General features: G+C 37.5%; 1 protein-coding gene across 2 annotated transcripts in view; it reads left to right on the top strand.

Annotated features, from left to right (window-relative positions):
* The first annotated feature begins 1,469 nt into the window (after positions 1-1,469).
* Positions 1,470-25,283, top strand: part of LOC115210980 (two pore calcium channel protein 1-like) — a 52,705-nt gene continuing 28,891 nt past the window's right edge. Inside the window, exons 1-11 of one of the 2 annotated variants that reach the window (XM_029779813.2) lie at positions 1,470-1,884; positions 8,524-8,688; positions 10,968-11,044; positions 12,727-12,847; positions 13,697-13,825; positions 16,302-16,421; positions 17,843-17,961; positions 20,810-20,911; positions 22,594-22,720; positions 23,628-23,829; positions 24,724-24,868. In XM_029779813.2, coding sequence (XP_029635673.1) covers positions 8,557-8,688; positions 10,968-11,044; positions 12,727-12,847; positions 13,697-13,825; positions 16,302-16,421; positions 17,843-17,961; positions 20,810-20,911; positions 22,594-22,720; positions 23,628-23,829; positions 24,724-24,868 — 1,274 coding nt within the window. In that variant the 5' untranslated portion in view covers positions 1,470-1,884; positions 8,524-8,556. The remainder of the gene's footprint in view (positions 1,885-8,523; positions 8,689-10,967; positions 11,045-12,726; positions 12,848-13,696; positions 13,826-16,301; positions 16,422-17,842; positions 17,962-20,809; positions 20,912-22,593; positions 22,721-23,627; positions 23,830-24,723; positions 24,869-25,283) is intronic. The other variant, XM_036502601.1, reaches the window with a different exon arrangement.

Genomic DNA, 25,283 nt, shown 5'->3' on the forward strand with positions numbered 1-25,283 from the left:
ATATTATAAATAATATAAGTAAAACATAAAAAAACAGAGTTGGAATTCCTTTGACATATATATATTGGAAGGTTTGGAGATGATGTACAGGTATTTCATATTAGAAGAAATGAGATACTCAGAAATTCGGATGGTTTTATATTTACAGATATTTATTTGTATATTACATGTTTTTATACATCATATAACTTAGATCATGTATTAGCGCTTTCTCCCATTCTAGCGCATTTGATATATATATAAGCACAAACAAACGGGTTTATTGATATATATGTGTGTGTGTATGTATTATATATATGTATGTATATGTATGTATTTATGTACATATATATATATACGTACATAAATACATACATATATATAATACATGCACACACACATAAATAAACCCGTTTGTTTGGGCTTACTCTTTACTCTTTTACTTGTTTCAGTCATTTGACTGCGGCCATGCTGGAGCACCGCCTTTAATCGAGCAACTCGACCCCGGGACTTATTCTTTGTAAGCCCAGTACTTATTCTATCGGTCTCTTTTGCCGAACCGCTAAGTGACGCGGACATAAACACACCAGCATCGGTTGTCAAGCGATGTTGGATGGGACAAATACAGACACACAAACATACACATACACATATATATATATACATACATATATACGACGGGCTTCTTTCAGTTTCCGTCTACCAAATCCACTCACAAGGCTTTGATCGGCCCGAGGCTATCGTAGAAGACACTTGCCCAAGGCTTATATATATATATCAAATGCGCTTTTAAACTTATGTTTGTGTATGTTCTCCACCCGGCATGGTTTGTTTACGTTTGGGGTAGCTTAGTAGTTTCGGCAAACAAAACAAAACAAAAAAAAAAAGAAAAGAAAAAGGGAAGCCCATTGAAAAATTCTAGGATCAATATTTGTTCGACTAATCTGTTGGTCAAAAAGGCAGTGCTCCGACATGGCCGCAGTTCAGTGATTGAAACCAGTAAAAGATGTGTTGTGCTCGCGCTCGCGTTGCATGCAGACTCACCAAAACTTTGGAAATCTTATCCATCCGCTGCCTCAGCAATAAACTATCGACCAACCTCTCTGCTCTCGTTCCCTCTCTCTCTCTCTCTGCTCCAGTTCCCTCTCTCTCACTACTACTACTACTTCACTTTTTCCTGTGTCCTGGGTTACGTTTTCTTTACCCTCCCCCTCTTCTCTTTCCTCTCTTTCCACTATTGCTTCTTTCTTTCCCTCCTCCTCCTCCCCTTCGTTTTCATACATACTCTGTCTTCTTATCGCTGCTCACACTCTCCCCCCCCCACCACCGCTGCCGTCGTCCTCTCGTTCTTCCTCCTCCCCCGCCACCACCACCACCACCACTCTAGCTTGTCATGTTATGGCCTTTGTACGTGGATAGACGTTCTTTTGGGGGGTTCTCTCTCTTTCTCTCTCTCTCTGACGACTTCACTATAGCTACCAGCTGATTACACACCGCCGCCGCCACCACCTTCATGTCTGTATCGTTACCACCACCACCACCACCACTACAACTTCTGCTGTCTTCTCTTCTCTCCTCTCTACCTCCTCCAATCCTATCAGAAACTCTCTTACCAAACACATCATCTCAACCAGTTTGACGTTTACTATTATTGTCATACTTACCCACCAACAACAACACCACCACCACCAGGCACTAACAGTACCAAAACAACAACAGTTACAACACAACAGCAAGCATATAACAGCTACAACCATCTTATCTCGTTTAAGGCTGTCCTTGTCCTATTACTCTTGACGAAAAAGTGGGCGGATCATCCTAACTGGTGAGAAATAGTAAGAAATACAGTGGTTCGGATTTTGGAATTTTTACCTTTCTTTCTTCCCGTCTCTCTAGCTTGATGAGGTAACTATACATACTTCGTATATATATATATATATATATATATATGTAGGTCCCGGGTTGAGTCGGGGTTAACCACAGTAAATAAGGTACTCAATACATAGCAGAGTAAATTAATTTATTTTATAGAAGGAGCTTCTACAGGACTAGAACTGTTTCATTCAAAAGAAATCATTCGAATGAAACAGTTCTAGTCCTGTAGAAGCTCCTTCTATAAAATAAATAAATATATATATATATATATATATATATATATATTATATATATATATATATATATATGTATATATATTATATGAGGGGATGCTAAAGAGTTTCTGGCTTTCGGTAAAGGAAAATACAGGAGGGTCAGTTAATTATGATTTTATTCAACATATTCCCCTCTCAGATTCACACACTTGTTGCAGTGGTCCTTCAGTTTTTCTTAATCCCTGCAAAAGAACCCGGAAGGTCGGGCCTTCAGCCAGGCTTTTCGCGATACCCTGAAAGCTAAGAACTTTACGGCATCCTCTCGTATATATATATAAATATATATATATGTGCGCATTTGTAAACACAGGGGTATACACACGTGTGCTTAGGTATATATGACATGTATATCATTCTTGTTTCATTCATTGTCTATATATCTTTGTATAAATATTTTTCTTTCAGGTTTTTAAAACACCTATTCAGCAACTTTATTACTAAATAACAATACTCTGACCTTTAACCGTTCACATTTCACCAAGCACTTAAATTTATCGTCTACATGATGTATAAATGTATATTTATGATAGTTCATGTGTGAAGAAGTTGGTGGGTGGGGCTGTGCCACTTACAAGCATAAACACACGGGGCGATTGTTTTGTCGCCTAACGGGCCTAGGGGCCAAACACTAATCTATGTACGCCGCGGTTGTGTATGTAGGGGCCTTCATGCATTGCTTTCTCCGGTGTCCTGGGATGAGGCATTATTAATTAGTTACTCATTAATGATGGCTACACATACACTCATATAGAATGTATGTTGCTTTTGTTAGAGAAACATCGATTAAAAAAAAATTTTTTTTGATAATTTTCACCTCACCAACAAATCGTTTGTAGCTAACTTTTTATTTCTCATTATAATTTCTAAGTCCTTCATAACATGCATAAACTTTCTAACTATGTAAAATGGAAATATTAAATCCGATAGAGTCGACATGTTTTTGTCAACCTGAAGATTTATGTACAAATCAAAATACCAGCCATATACTGATATCATTTATATTCAAGCTGATTTAATCAAAATGTTTATACAAAGTATTAACTTTCTACTTATTCAAAGAAATCAGAATGAATTGCAGAATCAGTAGAGCATTGGACGAAATGTCTTGTGTGGCAGTTACACCTGTTTGTATTTTGAGTTCAAATATTGTCGGGTTTGGTTTAACTTTAATATTTCCAGGGGTCAATGAAATAAGTACCAGCAAAGTACCAGGAATCTACCGGTACCGCTCCCAAAACGAGGCAGCTTCGGACAAGTACCAGAAACCCTTAGATCAGTAGGTGGGCAAAGTGACTTGGACCATAAAGCTTTGATTTTTCCCCAGGATCAATTGTATTCCTTTTATTTTGTTTCAAGGTCGATGAAATAAAGGGCCAATATATATTCCTATGATATAACAAATGTAAATGGAATTGGATAAGACTAACTACTATACCGATTAAATCAACTACACCCTATTCTCAAAATATGGCATTGTTCTTATACTAGAAACGTTACTACTTAAATATAGAGGTTCCTTAACGGTACTACTTCAATACAGAGACCCCGATACAAAAACTAACCCTAAATCTAACCCTAAGCGTAACCCTAAAACTAACCCTAACGAGTGTGCACTGTAAAAAACTTCTTTACGTAGATGCATGGGGACCTCTGTATTTAATTAGTGCCTTAGAAACTGGATTAATATTACTGGTCATACTGACATTAAATTGAGCCGATGTCAACTTTACTTATTATCCTTCCGGACCCAATAGAATAAAAGTAACAATCAAATATTTGACTTGATATAATCGATTTTATCCTTACACTAATTAAAGACTTCGTGTCTTTGCTAGAAATCTTTATAAATACTGTCTGTTATAGAACATTGTATTGGTTCTAAGCGAGTAGTTTTCAATTTTCAGTTGAAGATGTTTCAGTTTACTTACAATGCTAATAGTATTTAGAAACGTACGAACGTCAGCAATTGGAGGGAAGACGACTGTGTGAACACAATACAATCGTCTTCTCTCCAACTGTTGACGTTCGGGTATGATCTCGAGACCTCGTGATAGTTTCCCCACCTTCGCTGCTTATAAATGATGTTTAGCGAGCTGGCGAAATCGTTTGCATGCCGGTCAAAATGCTTAGCAGCATTTCGTCTGTCTTTACGTCCTGGGTTCGAAATCCGCCGAGGTTGACTTTATCTTTCATCCTTTTGGGGTTTATAAAATAAGTACCAGTTGAACACTGGGATCGATGTAATCGAACTACCAATCCCCCGAAAAATGCTGGTCTTGCGCAAAATTTGAAAGCATTATCTTTATATATAAAAGTGAAGTTGTGTGTCTGTCTCCTACGATTTAGATTCCTAACTATTCCCACATTTTGCGGTGCAGTTTAACCAAAAGCGGGTAGCTTATAGTCGTGATTCATATCGAGCCCTTCTGGGTATTAGCGCGCGTCTACGATGAGTCTACGATTTTTAAAATAATTTACCATCATTTTTTTCCATTTTAATGCATTTTTTCGCTATTATATAAGGGAAGTAACTCTCTAAAAATGTCTACGATGAGTCAACGATTTAAAAAAAATTTACCATAATTTTTTTTCCATTTTTAATGCATTTTTTTGCTATTTTTTTACTATAACTCTCTAAAACCCGAGCAACGCCGGGCGATACTGCTAGTTATTTCTAAATTTATCCCAGGGTTGTACATTTTGGGGAAAGCAGGTAGTCGATTACATTGATATTACTACTTGATTAGTACCTATTTTATCAATTCTAACCAGAACCTTTGATTTCAACGTTGAACACATCCAACGTAACTAAATACTGCAAAGCATTTTATCCGATGTTCTGACTGTTCTATCAATCCTAGGGTCGTGATATTAGAAATAGTTGTTAAATCTCTCTCAAACCATCCGCTACCGTTACAAAAAAACAGAACACATTGTGTAATGTTGTCCGGTGCATTCCACAATAAAAGACAATATTGTAAATGACTGGTATGACTTTTGATAATACCGTTCTTAATTATTTGATAAGAGATGTGTCTGCTTTATACGGACCGACAAGAGTTAAAACAACATCTACACAGGTACAGACTGAATCGCAGAGAGAATGCACCTGAAGGCTGTCACGGTACGTTCCAAACAGTTACTAACAGTTTGTTGCAGGGCGGTGTAGAATGGTCATTGACTGTACAAAAACATGGTATTAAAGAAAAACAGATCAATAGTTCATGCCAAGTTGCTCGGCCGATCACGTATCTACTATAGCTTAGTTGAATGAAACTAACTTGAAACTAGTTTCTATAACTGTAGCTGGGTCTTTAGTTAATCAAATAAAACCTGCAGAAGCAAAGAGGTCTACCGATGGGTATTTTGCGTTATCCAGTTTGATTTTCCACTTTCGTAAGTTCAAATTCGGTTGATGTTATTATCATTTACAACATTGACGAAATTAAAACCAGGAGCTTACTGATGTCAAAAGAATTATTTTCCTTTCTTTAAAAAAAAAAAGAAAAGAAATTTTGAGAGAATAAAAAATCTCATTCTCCTTGAACTAGCATTTTATATTACTCAGTTTCAGGATGGAACTGCTTTCACCTGAGTAAATTTAGTTACATCTGTAAGTTACGAATTTCTTGGACTGTGTTTTTGCTTTCTTCTAATACTTCCCTCCTCTTATATGCATGGAAAAAATTTCGTGTTAAGCGTGTGTCGTAGAATGAAGGTAAGCATCTGCAGAGCCGCACCATTGTGCCTACGATGTGTTTTCACTATACATTTAACTTATAATTCCTAAATTATTTCTAAGAAAAGCAATGAATGTCACGACACCACTTTCTTTTCAATAAGAAATTCCTCAGAGTTCGTGTCACTCCAAAATAAGTAAAAACATCATTAACAACAATGAATCTGTAAACGAAACAAAATCCTGAAAAAAAAAGATTCTTTTCCTGTTTTGTTTCACTTATGGAACTGATACATTTCAAATCACCGTTACCCCCATATCCATTACATAACAATTCTACAGCTATATCCCTTATAAAGAAATGCTGTCCCTTGAAGCAGTTGTGAGAATTCTTTCTTTCTCTTCCCTCCTTCCTTTGGTAAGGAATGTCATGTAGTTTATCCGTGACTGGTGGCTAAAGCGAACGAAATAATTTAACTTCTATCACTAATGATTGTCCCTTGAGAAAAGCATTTGTATTACACAAACTCATCTTCACTCTAAAAAGAGTTGTGGCTTTCTCCATCCCATTAAGTTATTAAAGCAATGTAATGTACTTTAATGTAGCGTTAAGTTCCGATTAGTTAGAGATTTGTGGCCTAAATAATAAATTGCGCTTAATTAGTACATTTTATAGCTCTTTTTTTTTTTAGTCAAATCAATCTCATATTGTGTAACTCAAGCTCATTCCTGTACGAGAAGAGACGGTGGATGAGAAATTGTGACTAACGATCTTTTGTCAAAAGCATTATCAGCGCGACTGAAGTTAATTGAACTTGGGGTGAAAACTGGCACGTAGGATCGTTCAGACAAGAGTTAACGCTTTCTGTGTGGTATTCATCGTTTAAGAATAATAAAAAATTACTATGAATTGTTGCTGTTGTATTATGTGAGTGTGGTAGATTGGTAGAAGCAGAGCGCGTCGGACGAAATACTTTGCGATATCTAGTTACATCTCTTTACATTAAGAGTTTAAATCTAGCGGATGCCAACATTGCCATTCAGCCTTCTGGAATCGATAAAATGATGTACCAGGGTCGATTTCATTTTCATTGACTAAACTCTTCCACCAAACACTGTGGCCTTACGCCAACGTCAAAAATCATTATAGGAGAATACAGACAACTGAGTTGAGATCAAGACTCGCCACTTTCAATTGGTCAAGTCCGCTTAGATGTAAATATGTATCATAGAGTACCAACCGACAAGTGATTCCTTAGCATGTACTTTAGAGACCAAGTCCTCCAATAGGTATATAGAATATCTTTATATATAAAAGTGAAGTTGTGTGAGTGTCTGTCTCCTATGATTAAATTCCTAACTACTCCCACATTTTGCAGTGCAGTGTAACCAAAAGCGGGTATCTTATAGTCGTGATTCATATCGAGCCCTTCTGGGTATTAGCGCGCGTCTACGATTTTAAAAATAATTTACCATAATTTCTTTCCATTTTAATGCATTTTTTCGCTATTATATAAGGGAAGTAACTCTCTAAAAATGTCTACGATGAGTCAACGATTAAAAAAAAAATTTACCATAATTTTTTTTCCATTTTTAATGCATTTTTTTTTTGCTATTTTTTTGCTATAACTCTCTAAAATGCTTATATAGTTATTTCCCTTACAAACCCGAGCAACGCCGAGCGATACTGCTAGTAATAAATAAAAATCATGTCAGTAATTATCACATTAAACAAAATTAGTAGCTTCGCTGATGACCGAGTATTTTATAAATTATTCTTATCATTGCTGTTGCTTTGTAAGAACAACACAGAAATATCGCCAAACCTGGTTCGATCTCTAATCATCTTGTTTTAGCTAATTTCTAATGCAAGATGATTACTCTTGTAAAAACTAAATCGAAGTCCAGTGTTAATAACTTTTTCAAACACAGAAATGTTATAAACTTTGATTTATATTTTAGTGTGAGGAGACAGATAAATACAATAAACCTTCTGTAGTGACTTGTTGGATCTACGTGGCTTTTAGCTTGAACCTCGGCAGATTGTTACTCTTCAGGAAAACACGAAGTAAAGAGAAGTACAAAGGGTTGTAGTTCAGTGTTTTTGGAAAAAACATCCCAGGATTGAGAGTACGCAGGACGAGTACATCGGATGGTTTATAACAAAGTTGGTTACAACTTGCTATTTCAGAAAGAAAATCAGAAGTCGCTGTGATTGTGTTAGAAGGTACAGACAGAAAAAGGCGGCGGGCTGGCAGACACGTTAGCACGCCGGGTGAAATGCTTAGCGGTATTTCGTCTGCCGCTACGTTCTGAGTTCAAATTCCGCCGAGGTCAACTTTGCCTTTCATCCTTTCGGGGTCGATTAAATAAGAACCAGTTACGCACTGGGGTCGATATAATCGACTTAATCCGTTTGTGTGTCCCTGTTTGTCCTCTCTGTGTGTAGCCCCTTGTGGGCAGTAAAGAAATAGGGGTATAGACAGAAGACAATGAACGTTGGTGTGCATATTGGTGAAAAGTCTCTGTATTTTTAACCAGCTGAAAGAGTCTTTCTTTTTTCATTTAGATTTTGTCTTGATAATTCATGTGAAGCAGCAACACTCTCTCTCATGTATGATCAATGAATGTAATATGAGGCATGTATGTATGAACAATTTATTTTGAGTATAAAACCACAGAAGTTTTTCCTCTTTTAATTTCCATTTACTTTAGACGCAGTGAAAGCAAGCAGTGTCTACAGTCAGCATGACCGATCTAAGAAGACAGATGGAGGAGGAGGACTCGGTCACTTCTGGGCAATCGGTTATGGACATACCCCTTGATGATGCTAATCCTGTGAAGTTCGATGTACCGGATCAGTCAAAACGACAGGAAGATGTAAGTAACGACTAACAAGATGTGAGATAAATAGACCATGAAATCGCCATGTTATCATGGACGATTTCATCTTCATGTGTTATAGTGACACTGACGAAGTTTATGCCTTCTACTCATAATTTCTTTTTAGTTAGCGTTTCAAATTTACTCTTTTACTCTTTTACTTGTTTGTTATTTGACTGCGGCCATGCTGGAGCACCGCGTTTAGTCGAGCAAATCGAACCCCAGGACTTATTCTTTGTAAACCTAGTAAGCCCAGTACTTATTCTATCGGCCTCTTTTGCCGAACCGCTAAGTGACGGGGACGTAAACATAGCAGCATCGGTTGTCAAGCAATGCTAGGGGGACAAACACACACACACAGACACACACACACAGACACACACACACAGACACACACACACAGACACACACACACAGACACACACACACAGACACACACACACAGACACACACACACACACACACACACACAGACACACACACACACACACACACACACACACACACAAACACACACATATATACGACAGGCTTCTTTCAGTTTCCGTCTACCAAATCCACTCACAAGGCATTGGTCGGCCCGGGGCTATAGCAGAAGACACTTGCCCAAGATGCCACGCAGTGGGACTGAACCCGCAACCATGTGGTTGGTTAGCAAGCAACTTACCACACAGCCACTCCTGCGCCTATATAATGACTAGTTTTTTTTTTTTCATGCAGATGAGATCTAAGAGTAATCCATTCTCTGAAGAATTACTCTTTTCCCGTGTGTACAATAGCGTATGTTTAGTGAGTCTCCTACATGAAAGCACAGTGAAGTCGATGAATTCTAATGAGTCAAAATATACCTAAAGAATGTGACCCCTAATCATTTTTTCAAGCATTAAAAACAATATTCTTTGGATGAAAACTGAATCTAAGGAAAGCATATCGCTGACTCGCATAACTTGATAAAATGATTTCAAAATATCATCTCTAAAAATATGAACTGTTTAAAATTATGACGATAGTAAAGAATAATTCTAGAATCTAGTAATTGAGAGATATAATGTATATTAATTATAAAAGACGTAATTAATTTAATTTAAGCATTAAAGGGGAGGAAAAAATGAAACAGTAATCACGTTCCTTACAATAGAAATTACTTCCCTTCATTTTGTAAAATAAATCTAATAGAATAGATCTTTTTCCATAGTTAGCCATACATGTTTTGCAAATTTAAACAGGAGTTGATGCAGACGACAGGAGTGAGTAAATATATTACTGGTATTAAGCTTATTGATTCTGGAAGACTTGAGCAATGATAATTGGGAATGCCATCCGATTTCACACAAATTCTATGTATAATGTAGTCCCTTTCCGTGAAGTACGAGGCACTGATTTCCACTTAATAAAATAAATGTGACAAAATTAATTACTACATTGTATCTAATCTGTCCTCTATTATTTCGTCCATATCCAGCACTATTTTAAGGATGGAATTAAATTTCTTTTGATTGCTAAGCTCAGTGGTTTGCAGCATTTAATTTCGAGTTTCAATGATGCACCGACATCGATAAATTATATACCAGTAATGTATTAAGATAAAATTTGATCGATTATATTCCAATCCTCTATCTGATTTGGTCCTGTGCCTACTTAAAAGCAAGTACCGTAAATTCTCGAGTATAATCCGCATCTTTCCCCCAAAATTTAAAGGTCAAAATCCCCAGTTCGTACTATATACGAGGTTAAACATGAAAAATATTTTCTAAGTCTCTATTTGCTGTCCGAGTCTCTATTTGCTGTCCGTCAATGTTTATTCAGACGCATTTTGTGATGTCGGGCGCGAAAATACCTTAAGCTAAGCCTGAAAGCAATGAAGTCATAAAAGAATCATCCATAACTTGCAGTAAGCAACATTTATTAAAATAAAAGTATTCAAAACACAGAATAACATGTAACAAAAACAATTTGCAAACATATTTACATTCCCATATAACAATTAAAAACATCACCATTATTGTATTACGCATGCACAGAAGTGTTTGTTCGACTAGGTGCTGCTGGCTTAATTACACACAACTCAAGTTAGAGAAGGGGTGCGTATTATACACAAGGTTAAGGTTTTTAGAAGTACAGCCCTCTAAAAATCCCCTGCGTATTATACTCAAGGGTGGACTATACTCGAGGATTTACGGTAAAATTCTTCGCAATCTGTTTGTTTTATATTTGACGGTTCAATGAGAGTGATTGATTAGTTATTCATCGAAATATCATCTGATTGATTCTCACAGGATTTCCTGGTTGCTGCAACATTGATAAACGATGCGAAGTATGCACGAAACATGAATTTCAGAAGATCTTGCGTAAGGTGATTAGTGCTTTATTCACTATATCGTTTCTAAGTTTAGAAAAATGACAGGATGGTTAGACCTTCGAATTAAATGACTCTCAATATTTAATTAAGACCTTTTTGTGCAAGGAGTTAAAATGCTGTTTGGGCAATCTCTGTTTGTCTGTCTGTCACTCTCTCGTCCTTATCCCACTTAAAAAAATATACCATTTTGTAGCCAATATATTTCATGTTAAGTGAAGGGGGATAACTCCAGTTAATTATCTATGTAAAAATAAATGTAGTTTTTTTATATTTTATCTTCAAAGTTTTCAAAATATTTCAGGAGATATTTGTCCTGTTATTGATAACAAAGGTACACTAAGTCTGTTACAACTCTATTTGTATTTAGGATGCACTGTAAGAATATAAAATGTAGTGACGCTCATAAATGTTACAACCAGGCGGTTGGCAATAACAGTTGCAGTGGTTGTAGTGACCACAGGCTGCGGTAACGATAGGCTCGATGGTTGCGATGTGGTGGTGTTTATAATGGTGAGTCCCTTAACTGTCGCCGTGTTTGTAAAGATGATTACATAATCACCACCGACAACAACACCTAGGTACTACTTAAGAACAGTGGTCCCGGTACGCGCACTCGCGTACTCGCGCATCCGCGCTAGCTAGTCTCGACTAGTCGAGCCTTACTTTGTATTTTTGTGTTTTATTTAGTTTGTTTAACAAAAATTATTTACTTTGTGTAAAAAAATTATTTATTTTGTGTTTTATTTACTTTGCTAGGTAGTCGTTGTAGGATCGACTAGTCACGACTAGCTAGCGCGGATGTGCGAGTACGCGAGTGCGCGCACCGGGACCATTGTTCTTAAGTAGTACCCAACACCTAAACCAAAGTTAATGAAGAAGCCCCTCTGCAGCGTATCAACCTAATGTGGTTTGAGAGAATTGTTGATACGCTGCAGAGGGGCTTCTTCATTAACTTTGGTTTAGATTTATATATATATATATATATATATATATATTATATATATATATATATTATATATATATATATATATATATATATATATATATATATAAACGAGGCTAGAACGCTTTTGATCATAGATTTGCTGTCTCAAAAACAATTATTCAAACTACAAGAGGGCATCAGTTTGCTAGAAATAGTAACCAACCCCACTTTCAAATGACACTCCGATGTTTTAAACGGAAGGGCACGTAAAGTAATGCAATCCTGGAAGCCCACAGCCTGGGAAAACAGATAGGTTGGTTGCAGTTTGAATTCCTCTGAGAATAGATCTGTTCACTCGGAGCATGTTTGGAGCTAAACAAAAATTGATAGACTTCAAACTGTAAATAAAGGAGTTTCCTTATCGCTACCTACACTGGGGGCAGGAGTAATGTTGATTCAAAACCCACCGGCGCCTTCACTGGTGTTTATTCAATTCAGAATTTGGCGGAATTTCAACTCAGAATATGAAAGGACATAGCTAATTACAAGTTGTTTTAGCCAGAACCTATCACCTTCGGCGATTCTGTAGAGAGAGAGAGAAGTGAAGGGAGTGAGTGAATAGAACTAACTATTACAAGCTGAAGAATGTGTATATATTTGCAAGCGCAACACAGCGGATACTTAGAGGTGTGCACGTGAGTGAGTTGTTGAAGTAGTATCTTGTCACTTTCTTAACAAACCTGTATTTCAGATCTTACATATTCTACTCACGTTGGCACCAACGAGGACTTCTTTATCTAGCCTTGGCGTTGAACCTAGCATTGTGTATATTTGAGAAACCAGCGGTTCCTGGCTTCGAATTGCCATTTTGGGTAAGTTCATTTAACTTTATTTCTATTACTAATTATATCCTGTGTGCAAAGTTGTATTCTTGGGGATATATTCTACTCTTACAAAGTTCATTTAGGTTCATAAGGGTGACTTGTAGAATCTAAAAGGAGCCGTGCATTTGGAAATAGATCTGGCGCAGTATCATTCTACAGCAGGACAAAAGATGCTTCTAAAACATCTCTTAATCATCAATACCTACTTATTTGAACTCAGAATCAGAAGTAAGTTAAACTTTGGTAGCCCTTGAAAGCCCTTGGATTTTCAAGATAAGGGCTTTAATTTCATATCATCAACAGCATTTCTTCCCAGAAGAAGCGCCAGAAGATTTCTGGAAATTTTAAATCCTGGTGTTTCTCGAGAAACAAGTTCTAGCAAGCATGAGCTTCCAGAAAAGTGAACTTTTATTAGCATTGTATATTTGCTCAAGTGCGTTGCTCCATTTAGCAATCATTGTTTTTGTTTGTTTTTTTTCCAGTTGCTCGGGATTATAAACAGATGCCATTGAGTCAACTGCTTGTAATGACGTATACACAAAAATTTGCATCTACACTCATATATATACGCACATGTATGCGTGAGATTTGGCTGCTACTTCTAGCTGGTTGGGTGATCACTTCTTATTTTTCAGTTGATGTAGAAAAAAACAGCACCCATAACTTGTAGATGCTTTCTTTCAGATGGTGTCTGTCTATGTCTATACTGGTTTGTTTTAGTGCGTGCATATGTTCATTTTTGTCAGTTAATATATCTAAATGTTGTGAAAGCTGTCGGGGAATCCACCAGCATGTCTTTGCACTTTTCTCTTCTAATCTAATTTCCGTCTGTTGCAGGCTACAAGTCTACTAGAGTTGGTGTGCCTTGTTATATTTCTCATTCGAATCATCCACACAGCATATTTTGATGAAATGGAGAAATTCTGGAGAGATACAAAACACATAGTCCTCATTGTAATATTGGTGGTAAGTTCAGTGAACCATTTATATTTGATACTGCGCTCTTAGCTTAAATTGAGCAGAGAAACCGTTTATGAGAAGCGAATCGCATGAGACCTCATTCATTATCGGACAGGACTCACTACTACAATAATTCAAGGGAATTTTTCGTTACGCGTGTCATTCAGTTAGTCCCGCAGATTATAGTTTGCCCATGGCTGGTTTAAATCTTGTCGTGTTCAACTTTGTCTTTCAGTTTTGCAGGATCAGTTAGAAAGTACCAATCATAGGCGATTGTGGGACTATAATACCTATTTCTTTACTACCCACAAGGGGCTAAACATAGAGGAGACAAACAAGGACAGACAAACGGAATAATGATTATATCGACCCCAGTGCGTAACTGGTACTTATTTAATCGACCCCGAAAGGATGAAAGGCAAAGTCGACCTCGGCGGAATTTGAACTCAGAACGTAACAGCAGACGAAATACGGCTACGCATTTCGCCCTGTGTGCTAACGTTTTTGCCAGCTCGCCGCCTTGTGGGACTGTAATACCGTCTGACCAAATTTTCGGTATAGGCTTTGGCTCCTTTTTTTAGGTTCAAATTCCGACATGGCCTCCTTTGATGGCCTGCTTAATCCATCGATCGATTTAACACAACCATTTAGTGTCTTTAGCGGAATCCACTGCATTGCAAGCGTTTTGACTCGGTCTCCCTTCGAAGATAGCTTTCTCTCTTCCTTCTTCCGGTAAAAGACCATGGCCATTGCATTTCCTCCAGAATATAATAAAAAATGTCATGACTGGAAGTGGTTTAATTAAAAATAATAGTTAAATAAAATACATTTAAATTATACCATTTTCTTTCTTTTTGCGCTCTTTTAAAGCCTAGCCAGGCTCATGGGTCCGGTTTCCCGGTTTCTATGGCGTATGTGTTCCCCTGCTGGACGGGACGCCAGTCCATCGCAGCGTTACTCATTTTTGCCAGCTGAGTGGACTGGAGCAACGTGAAATGAAGTGTTTTGCTCAAGAACACAACGCGTCGCCCGGTCCAGGAATCGAAACCACAATCTTACGATCATGAATCCAACACCCTAACCACTAAGCCACACACCTCCACGAATACTTTGTGCCATTCCAGGGTCATAAGGGCCGGTTTCCCGGTTTCAGTGGCGTAGAAATTCCCCACCTGGACGGGACGCCGGTCTGTCGCAGGATTGCTCATTTTTGCCAGCTGAGTGGACTGGAGCAACGTGAAATGAAGTGTTTTGCTCAAGAACAAAACGCATCGCCCGGTCCAGGAATCGAAACCACAACCGTACGATCATGAGTTCAACACTCTAAGCCACGCGCCTCCACAAATTATACCATAGTTAATATAATTAAAATCTAGGCGTAGGCGTGGCTGTGTGATAAGAAGTTTGCATCCTTACCACAAATGTTCAGGGTTCAGTCCCACTGCTTAGCACGTTGGACAAATGTTTGCTACTCAAGCTTTGGACTGACAAAAGTCTTGTGAGAGGATTTGGTAGAGATAAACTGAAAGAAGCCCGACGTGTGTGTATATATGTGTGTGTGTGTCTTTGTTGCCCACCATCTCTTGACAACCGATGTTGGTATGTTTATGGCCTCGTAAATTAGCGGTTTGGCAAAAGACAACTGATCGAAGAAATGTCAGGTTTAAAAAATAAGTACTGGGGTTGATTTATTTGACTAAAAAAATTTAAGACGGTGCCCCAGTATGACTGAAACAAGCAAAAGATAAAAGGTATGATATATATATATATATTATATATATATATATATTATATATATATATATATTATATATATATATATATAATCGAAATAAGCAACAAGAATAACTTATTGATAATTCTATTATATTTATATCATAGTCAAAATAGCTGCATAAATCTTCAAACTTATGACACAGAATTAACAGCTTGGAACAAGCGACAGAATGTGACACAACAATCGTGTGAGGGAGAGAGAAGAAAGAAAAAAAGGAAAGAAAGTGTGGTGAGTTTGGTAGAGAGTAAGGAGTGAGTCGGGTCGTGCTTGATGTTCTCTTTCAGTTACTTTATATGTTGCGAGTTCATTTCAACGTCTGAGATGTTTTGCTTTCATCCTCGCAGAATTAACGAAATCAAATACTAGATCTAAATAAATCTCTGAACGAGATGTAAACAGTAACCACTCGACAACGTAAAGTATACTAGCCATCTGAATGTGGCTAGCCACTGGGAGTGGGTGTTACTGTAGCTTTTTAGCCCCAGGAGATCATCGTCTCCAGCTGATAGTGTGCCTAAAGCCAGCTGGAGACGATGATCTCCTGGGGCTAAAAGCTACAGTAACACCCACCCTTAGTGGTTAGCCATATTGAGATGGCTAGTATACTTTACGTTAAATATTAGATCTGTATTTCCACTATTCCTTTGTATATATTGTTCCTCCAGTTCTAAAGAACCGGAATCTGCCACTTTCTTTGTATTTCCAGCTTACCATTATTGACATGTTCAGCTACAGCATGTGGATTACTTTCGCACCAGTTGGAGCAGTACGGTGGTCTAGATCCTTACGGCCGTTTCTAATCGTTAATTTCCCAGAAGGTAGACAGGTAAGACAAAACCACGAAAAACTACTTAAATGTTGATGTTCAGCTCCAGGTCATCTCTGATTGAGCAAAACCTATGATCAACGACATTCCATCCATAACCATCTCGTTTTTGTATTTGTGGGGAATCGAGAATCACATTGCACTTTTCTTAGATGGTAGGGTATGATTTTTAGGAAGATTTGGTTGCTATTTCTAACTAGTCGAGTGACCACGTAAAGGCTTTATAGAACATTTATTGATATTTGATAAGTTCTACTCTATGGTATCAAATGGTGTATCCTGTAAATAAACAGGGTCACAAGAGGATTACTGGAGACGAAGTCTTCTGTGATATTTCTAGAGCAAGTTAGCAGTGCATCGTCTACATTTAAGCTAGTTTACTATTTGAAATAAAGATTGTACGGCAAGGAAACAGTGCTCAGTAATACAGTACAGCCATTATATATACATATACATATATATATATAGCGATAAAGTTTTCGTCTATCTAGTTTTATATTTCTTTATTGCCCTCAAGGGGCTCAACATAGAGGGGACAAACAAGGACAGACAAAGGGATTAAGTCGATTACATAGACCCCAGTGCGCAACTGGTACTTTATTTATCGATCCCGAAAGGATGAAAGGCAAAGTCGACCTCGGCGGAATTTGAACTCAGAACGTAACGGCAGACGAAATACCGCTACGCATTTCGCCCGTCGTGCTAACGTTTCTGCTAACTCGCCGCCTTTTAGTTTTAGGTGTGCGAACCAGACTGTTTATTATTTTTCGGCCACAGTCATAAAGTAGAACTGGAAACTGGATCAGAGAAGAACCAGTGAGAGGTAGTTGTTCTAATTGCAAGAAATAAATCAAATTTCTTTCATAAAATTGAGACAGTGGATAACATTGTTCTAAATTAGATGATGTAGTCCTGCAATAAGGACAGAATGGTCACTGTTATAATTCCTTCGACCAGAGACTAAACTGCTACCAATTAGAACCACTGACTCTTCGGTTGGTATTCCAACAACTTGTGTATATACATCTATATATATAAAACTGAAGTTGTGTGGTGTCTGTCTCCTACGATTTAGATTCCTTACTCCCACATTTTGCAGTGCAGTTTAACCAAAACCGGGTATCTTATAGTCGTCATTCATATCGAGCCTTCTGGGTATTAGCGCGCGTCTACGATGAGTCTACGATTTAAAAAAAAAATTACCATAATTTTTTTTCCATTTTTAATGCATTTTTTCGCTATTATATAAGGGAAGTAACTCTCTAAAAATGCTTATATAGTTATTTCCCTTACAAACCCGAGCAACGCCGGGCGATACTGCTAGTTTATCTATACATGTATGTATGTAGATTTTGAAGCTTTGAATAACGTGTTCAAGATCTGTATATTCTACTCTCTTTTCTTTTTTCTTGCTATTCTAGGTGCGTCAAGCATTTCGGAACATACGCCGAGCCTTACCTGAGGTGTTCAACATCTTTGTTCTCTTCAGCCTCACACTCTGTCTCTTCAGTCTTTTAGCGCTGAAACTTTACGCTCACAGGTATGTGAACTACTTCTTGGGCTTTCCATATTTCTATTTCTTTACTACTCACAAGAGGACAAACAAGGACAGACGTACAAGGATTATATCGACCCCAGTGCGCAACTGGTACTTATTTAATCGACCCCGAAAGGATGAAAGGCAAAGTCGACCTCGGCGGAATTTGAACTCAGAACGTAGCGGTAGACGAAATACCTATTTCGTTACTACCCACAAGGGGCCAAACACAGAGAGGACAAACAAGGACAGACAAACGGATTAAGTCGATTACATCGACCCCAGTACGTAACTGGTACTTATTTAATCGACGTCGAAAGGATGAAAGGCAAAGTCGACTTTGGCAGAATTTGAACTCAGAACGTACCGGCAGACGAAATACTGCTAAGCATTTCACCCGGCGTGCTAACGGTTCTGCTAGCTCGCCGCTTTATATTTCTTTATAAGATACTATTAATTAGTGTTATTACACAAAGGACTGCATTATAGGAATAGAGAAGGGGTGGTAAACTGGTAGAAACAGGAAAGGAGTGACTCTAAAACAGTGCACCGTATGGGCTGTATAGAGGTGCCGCAGATTATTAAAAAACCTGACGTAATGCTTTAGAAAGTGATTAATTGAAAAACGTATTATTTACAATTTCTTTATGCACAAATTGCTGCAGACATGGTTGACTTGTTAAAATGTTCTATTCGCAACTGTGAGTTCACCTGTTCCATCTCACTGTATAACATCTTGGACAAGTACCTTTACCAGAAACACACTCTGTTAATGAACATCAAGCTACTGACCGCTGATTATCCAGATACATTATCCTTGGCCTAGTTGTCCCTCACAAACAAGGGCAGGGAATTATTTAAGATAAACTTACTTGGAAGGGGATGCGTGGCGTTCGATCATATAATAGCAAAATAATAGATAAAAAATATGCTTATATACATACATATATGTACATACCTACATCTATATGTATATATACATGCATATAAGGGTACAAGATACAAAAAAAAAACTAGAACACAATGAGAAACGAAAACATAAAAACAAAAACATGGAAACGGACTTTTTTCAAACAACGAAAAACCAGAGTACAAGACATACAACACAAGGAATATTCCCCTTCTTCAGTTGCCCATGTTTCGACTACTCCGGGTTTCGGCCCACACATATTGATCATCATACAACCTAAATTGTAACCCAACACCATTGAATTTGGTCACTCCGAATTTAAAAAAAGAAAAAGACTATGACCGCTTCTCCAGACACTGAACGACAATTGAGCTGACACATACCTATTTCTTTATTACCTACAAGGGACTAAACACAGAGGGAACAAACAAGGACAGACATAGGTATTAATTCGATTACATCAACCCCAGTGCGTAACTGGTACTTAATTTATCGACCCCGAAAGGATGAAAGGCAAAGTCGACCTCGGCGGAATTTGAACTCACAACGTAACGGCAGACGAAATACCGCTAAGCATTTCGCCCAGCGCGCTAGCTTCTGCCAGCTCGCTCACTCTACCATGAACAGTATCGATACAAGGAACTGATGTCGCTGATTATTCTATACTGCTGCCTGTCGTCAAAGTGGTGCAGACATCCTACCAACACCCTGCCTGGACACGTGAGCTTAAAAATAAGCAAAATAGCTGCACTTGAGCTGACCAATAGAAGCCAACTTGAATTTCTCTCAAATCTCTCCCTCTTCTCCTCACATCTGATAAGACACATGTCTCTTACCTTTTAAATCGTGTAGAGCTGAGTCAAACTATTATCAAAAATATATATAAATTCCTACCATGTGTTAAACGGTACTTTCTTCCATATGTGCACTCACTCGTGTGTATGTATATATATATAATATATATATATATAATATATATATAATATATATATATATATACATACTTGGATGGAATTTATAAACATCTATTGCATCGTTACGTGCGTAGCGATGCAGTAAATGTTTATATATTTAATCCAAGGATTATTATTATGTTTATCCTACATTATATCGGTACGGCTCGACACAACCACAAAAATCTGGGTCACTAGTCAGCATCATTAGACTGTGGCCGGCATTATATAATAAAAGCTTTATTTGCATATTCAAAACGTTTATCGTAAACACATTTAAAAGATGTGTTGTGTGTGTGTGAAGATTGTGTGAAAAAATCCCAGACAGTTTGATGATCGGGAAAAATGAAAGTCTTCGACGTTTCGAGCTTACGCTCTTCTTCAAAAAGGAAGGAGGAGAGAGAATAGATGGAAAGAGGAAAACACGTGTCTGGATTAATCATCTTTGATGTCTTTTGCCTTACAGCACAGGGTTTCACGTATTCACGTTTCTTCAGGCGACATGCATCACAACCATATATGCGAAACATGGTGATCTCATATCACGATGAACTGCGCGTGACCTTGCAGGTGGGGCCCAGTTAGAATTTTTTTCAGGTCCCGCTGAAAAGGTCCTTGAATATGAATTGTTCAAGGATGTTGAACGAAACACCCATGTTTCCAAAGGTGAATTATCCAAGCCCCAAAGGATTCCTTTCAACACATGGCTATGATGCTCCCCCATTACTTCTGCTCGTGATCAGTGATACACATATTGTCAGTCACTAAGGGACATGCTCAACTGGTTAAGGTCAAACAACTGACAAGCAAATTTGTGGTATTGAGCAGAATATTTGTCGTCGCCCATCTTATTGATATTATTTTTAAAAATACACACACACACACACACACACACACACACACAATTATTACTTTTCTTATATTTTTGAATTCGACAGCTATATGAAAAGAGATACTTCATAGCATATTACTTTTGTTGTATCGACAGACATTTGCATTTCCCCGATGGAACGCCATATTTTACGAATTATATCGAAAGTATCTGGCAATTATACGTCTTGGTGACGACAGCCAATAACCCTGATGTTATGTAAGTAGATATATCTTCTAATAAATTTTATTTGCTCCGTACTTAGAATCGATTCTCTTATAATTCCTTCTAGTCCTCCTGGAAAATGTCAATATCTAGTTAGATACCTTACTTAACTTCTTGTACATTCATATCCCATAGTGGTGTATTTTATAAATCTCTCTCTTATCTATAAAATATAAGACAATGTCAAACACGAAGTAAAAAATATCCTACTCTCCTGAAATTGTAGCTATATCTCACAAAAAAAAAGGAAACTAAAGTTAAGGAGATTAATTTTCAAAGTGAATCTCTACGGAAACGAAATACTTATCGTTAATATTTGGTATATCAGGAAGAGCCTGTGGCAGACTGTAATACTTTAGTTTCAGGGGATAAAATAGGCGAGGGATATCGGTTTGTAATACAATAATGGCACCGTCCGAGAGATTACTTTTGTCTTTCCTTATAAACAGAATGAAGAGTAGCCATGCTTTTTCTATTGTTTCCTTCGTAATTACGTACTCATGGCGATAGCGTAGAAACATCTTTGGGGTGAACTTCGCCCTGTAAAAGATTAAGTCACCGTCAGCCGAAACCTGATTTCGATTTTCGTCTGAAGTCAATTCATTTCATTTTCGTTGCTAACACCTCAGAGAAATGTATAAACATTATAGCAAGCCATTTCTCCTCATTCTAATATGAGGTCTTGTTACTTACTTAAAAAGAATATTTTATGTAGCTTGGTGTGCTGAACTGGTTATTTTATTGTATTGAGTTCGCTAACTGAGATCGATAAAATATCTATCGTAATATATTGGAATTGCTTCATCACAATATATTTCCCTTGGCACCATGATCAAAAGAAATCAATATATAATATATCGAGAGAAGTTTAGGTGATAGATACAGTATATCTCTGGATTGATTATTTAAGTTAGTGCAGAATTTAATAATTCTAAGTTTAAAAAATCTCCCCTTGATCACAGCACCATTGCAGTAACGAGGTTGAAGCAAATGAAAGCATTTCTTTACAGTATACAAATTTATAGATCGTAAACGAAACTGCATATATGCTCCATAAATGATCAGAGAAAATTAGAGGAAGGTAAACACTCCGAGAATCGGGGGAATAGAGAGATGCATTTAATCGATCCGAAGTTTGAATATGATAAAAATGATGACTTCTAATTTGTTGATGGTAAAAGTAATATAAATAAGTGGAGGCGCAATGGCCCAGTGGTTAGGGCAGCAGACTCGCGGTCATAGGATCGCGGTTTCGATTCCCAGACCGGGCGTTGTGAGTGTTTATTGAGCGAAAACACCTAAAGCTCCACGAGGCTCTGGCAGGGGATGGTGGTGATCCCTGCTGTACTCTTTCACCACAACTTTCTCTCACTCTTACTTCCTGTTTCTGTTGTACCTGTATTTCAAAGGGCCGACCTTGTCACTCTCTGTGTCACGCTGAATATCCCCGAGAACTACGTTAAGGGTACATGTGTCTGTGGAGTGCTCAGCCACTTACACGTTAATTTCACGAGCAGGCTGTTCCGTTGATTCGGATCAACCGGAACCCTCGTCGTCGTAACCGACGGAGTGCTTCCTATCTTAATATAAATAAGTTCCGAAGGCCATACAACCGCCTTGAGATAAAAAAATAAGGTTTCAGCATTAATGAATGTACTTTTTTTTTATATTTTCAGGATGCCAGCCTATGATTTCAGTAACTGGGAGGCACTATTCTTCATCATAGTTCTACTTGTTCTTCTTTACATCTTCATGAGTATTGTCCTTGCTGCTATCTACAACAGTTACCGCGACAATCTCAAAGTAAGTAATTGTCACAATTTGTTTAAATATATGTAACCTATTTCTTTATTACCCACAAGAGGCTAAACATAGAGGGGACAAACAAGGACAGACATAGGTATCAAGTCGATTACATCGACCCCAGTTCGTAACTGGTACTTAATTTATCGACCCCGAAAGGATGAAAGGCAAAGTCGACCTCGGCGGAATTTGAACTCAGAACGTAATGGCAGACGAAATACCGCTAAGCATTTCGCCCGGCGTGCTAACGTTTCTGCCAGCTCGCCGCCTTAAAATACATGTAACCGTATCTTGGTTGTGAGATTTGGTGCGCCAGGGCTGCCAAAATGCCCTTGCGGACCAAATTCTGAGTTCAAATGTCGACGCAGTCGACTTCGCTTTTCATCCTTTCGGGATTGATGAAATAAAGTACCAGACGATTTCTAGTCTCGATAAGTCGATTAATCTCCTTCTCCAAAAACTGCTAACCTTGTACCAAAATTTGAAACAATTATCATAAAGGTTGTGGACTGGCAGATTCGTTAGAGTATCCGCAAAATGCTTTACATTATTTTTTCTGGCTCTTTGCCTTCGGGGTTCAACACCCATTGATTTCAGCTTTGCCTTTCACCCCACCATGGTGTCAATAAAATAAAGTAGCAGTCGAATGCTGAGCTCGACGGTATCGATTAACCCCACTCCTTTAAAATTTAAGCCTGTTCTAGAAACAATTATTTGCAACTCTGTTGGTACATTTTTAAAAGTAATCTTTGCTCCATATCATTTTTCAAGGACTTCTTTTATTTTCCAAGTTACCCTGTCAACCCCGTTTAACATGTTATATATAACATTTTAAATATCTAATTTTCTCTACACTTGAAAATTCTTTTCTCTTTCTTGTTTGTTTCTTTTTATATATTGTCGTCAGAACGAAGTAAAAGATGTGGTGTATGGCAAAAGACAGAGGTTAAAGAGAGCTTTTGAAATTTTGAAAGTAACCCAAAACGGTCAATTTGTAATAACCAAAGTGCAGTGGATGAAACTGATGACCTACGTCCTGCCCAAGCGAAGTGTGCAACAGCATGAATTGCTACTGAAGGTACTTGACACTGACAAAGATGGAACTATCAGTGAGTGCCAATACTCTCCTTACCCCGTCCTACACACTTCTTAAAATCTCCTTCCCCCACCCATTCTACCCATTTTGTTTTAAACGTTATTCTCTATCCCATTGATTGCAGCAATAGATTTTGATTATATTTTTGTCAGCGTTTAATTTTATCTCTTGAACCCTTTCAAATAAAAATTATCTAATTTAAACAATATTCTTGAATAACTCAGCATCATTCTCTGTTCCACAAATTTAGCTGCAAATTGTTTCGTCCACTCTATGAATATCTCGGATAAATATTATCCTTTCTTCGCAATTCAGAAAGTCACTATCCAAACACAGATTTGCGAGCGCTCCAAAGCAGCAGGAATATTTTAACACATTTCATTTATTTCCAGTTTCACCAACTTTCCTAATGGTTTTGGGAAAGGCGTAGATACCCTCTTTCTGTCTATTCTTCAGTATAAAATTGAAGTATGTAAATTAACTTTGAGAGATTAAGTCTTAATTGCTAGAAATTATTCCCTTTTCTTTAAGAGTCGCTGACATCTGCCGCTGGTTTTGCTTTCTTTCCTCAATTACGATAGAAGTTTCAATTAATCAATAATTATTTCCCTTAGCTCAATTTATTCTATAAATTTAAAATATTTACTTTTCTGCAAGAAACCATCTTTATGGATATTACAAGGAGGAAAAGTTTCTATGGAGGATTTTATTATGAGTAAATTTTGCCATTTCAAATGATACCGGAATTAAAACTATCCTCGAAGTGACGAGGGATAGCGACTCCAAGAATGTTACAAATGATTGTTGTATACAGTAGAAATAAGCACTTTCCTATTTCCATGACAAATCACACCCAATTTATTTTTTAGCTTGAAATGACATCGTATTTCCGTGTTTCCCTTTCCAGAAATGAACCAATTTTTAAAAGTTGCCGATCTGCTTCAGCTTCCGTTGACAGAGGTGAAAGACAGAATGTCATTTATGGAGACCCATTGTGCGACGATGTACAACAGTTACATCAGTAACGTTATTAAGGTGGCTGTAAGACACAGGTGAGTCACTAATTATATAAGTTGGCATTAGTGAAATGTTAATGCTATTACCGGTTTATATCAGCAGCAAATATGTGGAGGATGGGGTTCGAAATATTGGAGAAGAGGTAAAATGAAAGAAAGAAAGAAAGACGACAGGTGATAAAAGAACGAGAATGGGGTGGAAAGGAAATGAAGAACTAGAATGTTAAGGTCTTCTAATATAACTGTTTTATTGAAGCGAACATAGTTTCTCTTGTTCTTGACTATCACTAATTCATAACATTTGCTCATTTAGCTATTTAACTAGTGCTATCATAAGACTGTGGATATAAACAGTAGGGAACCGGGGTGGTTATTTTATACTGTATACTTTTTGTTGCTTCAAGTTGAGTTCAGTTCTGAAGTTGATAACTTATATGCTTATATTATATCG

This window comes from Octopus sinensis, linkage group LG4, assembly GCF_006345805.1.
Source record: "Octopus sinensis linkage group LG4, ASM634580v1, whole genome shotgun sequence".
Classification (NCBI taxonomy): Eukaryota; Metazoa; Mollusca; class Cephalopoda; order Octopoda; family Octopodidae; genus Octopus; species Octopus sinensis.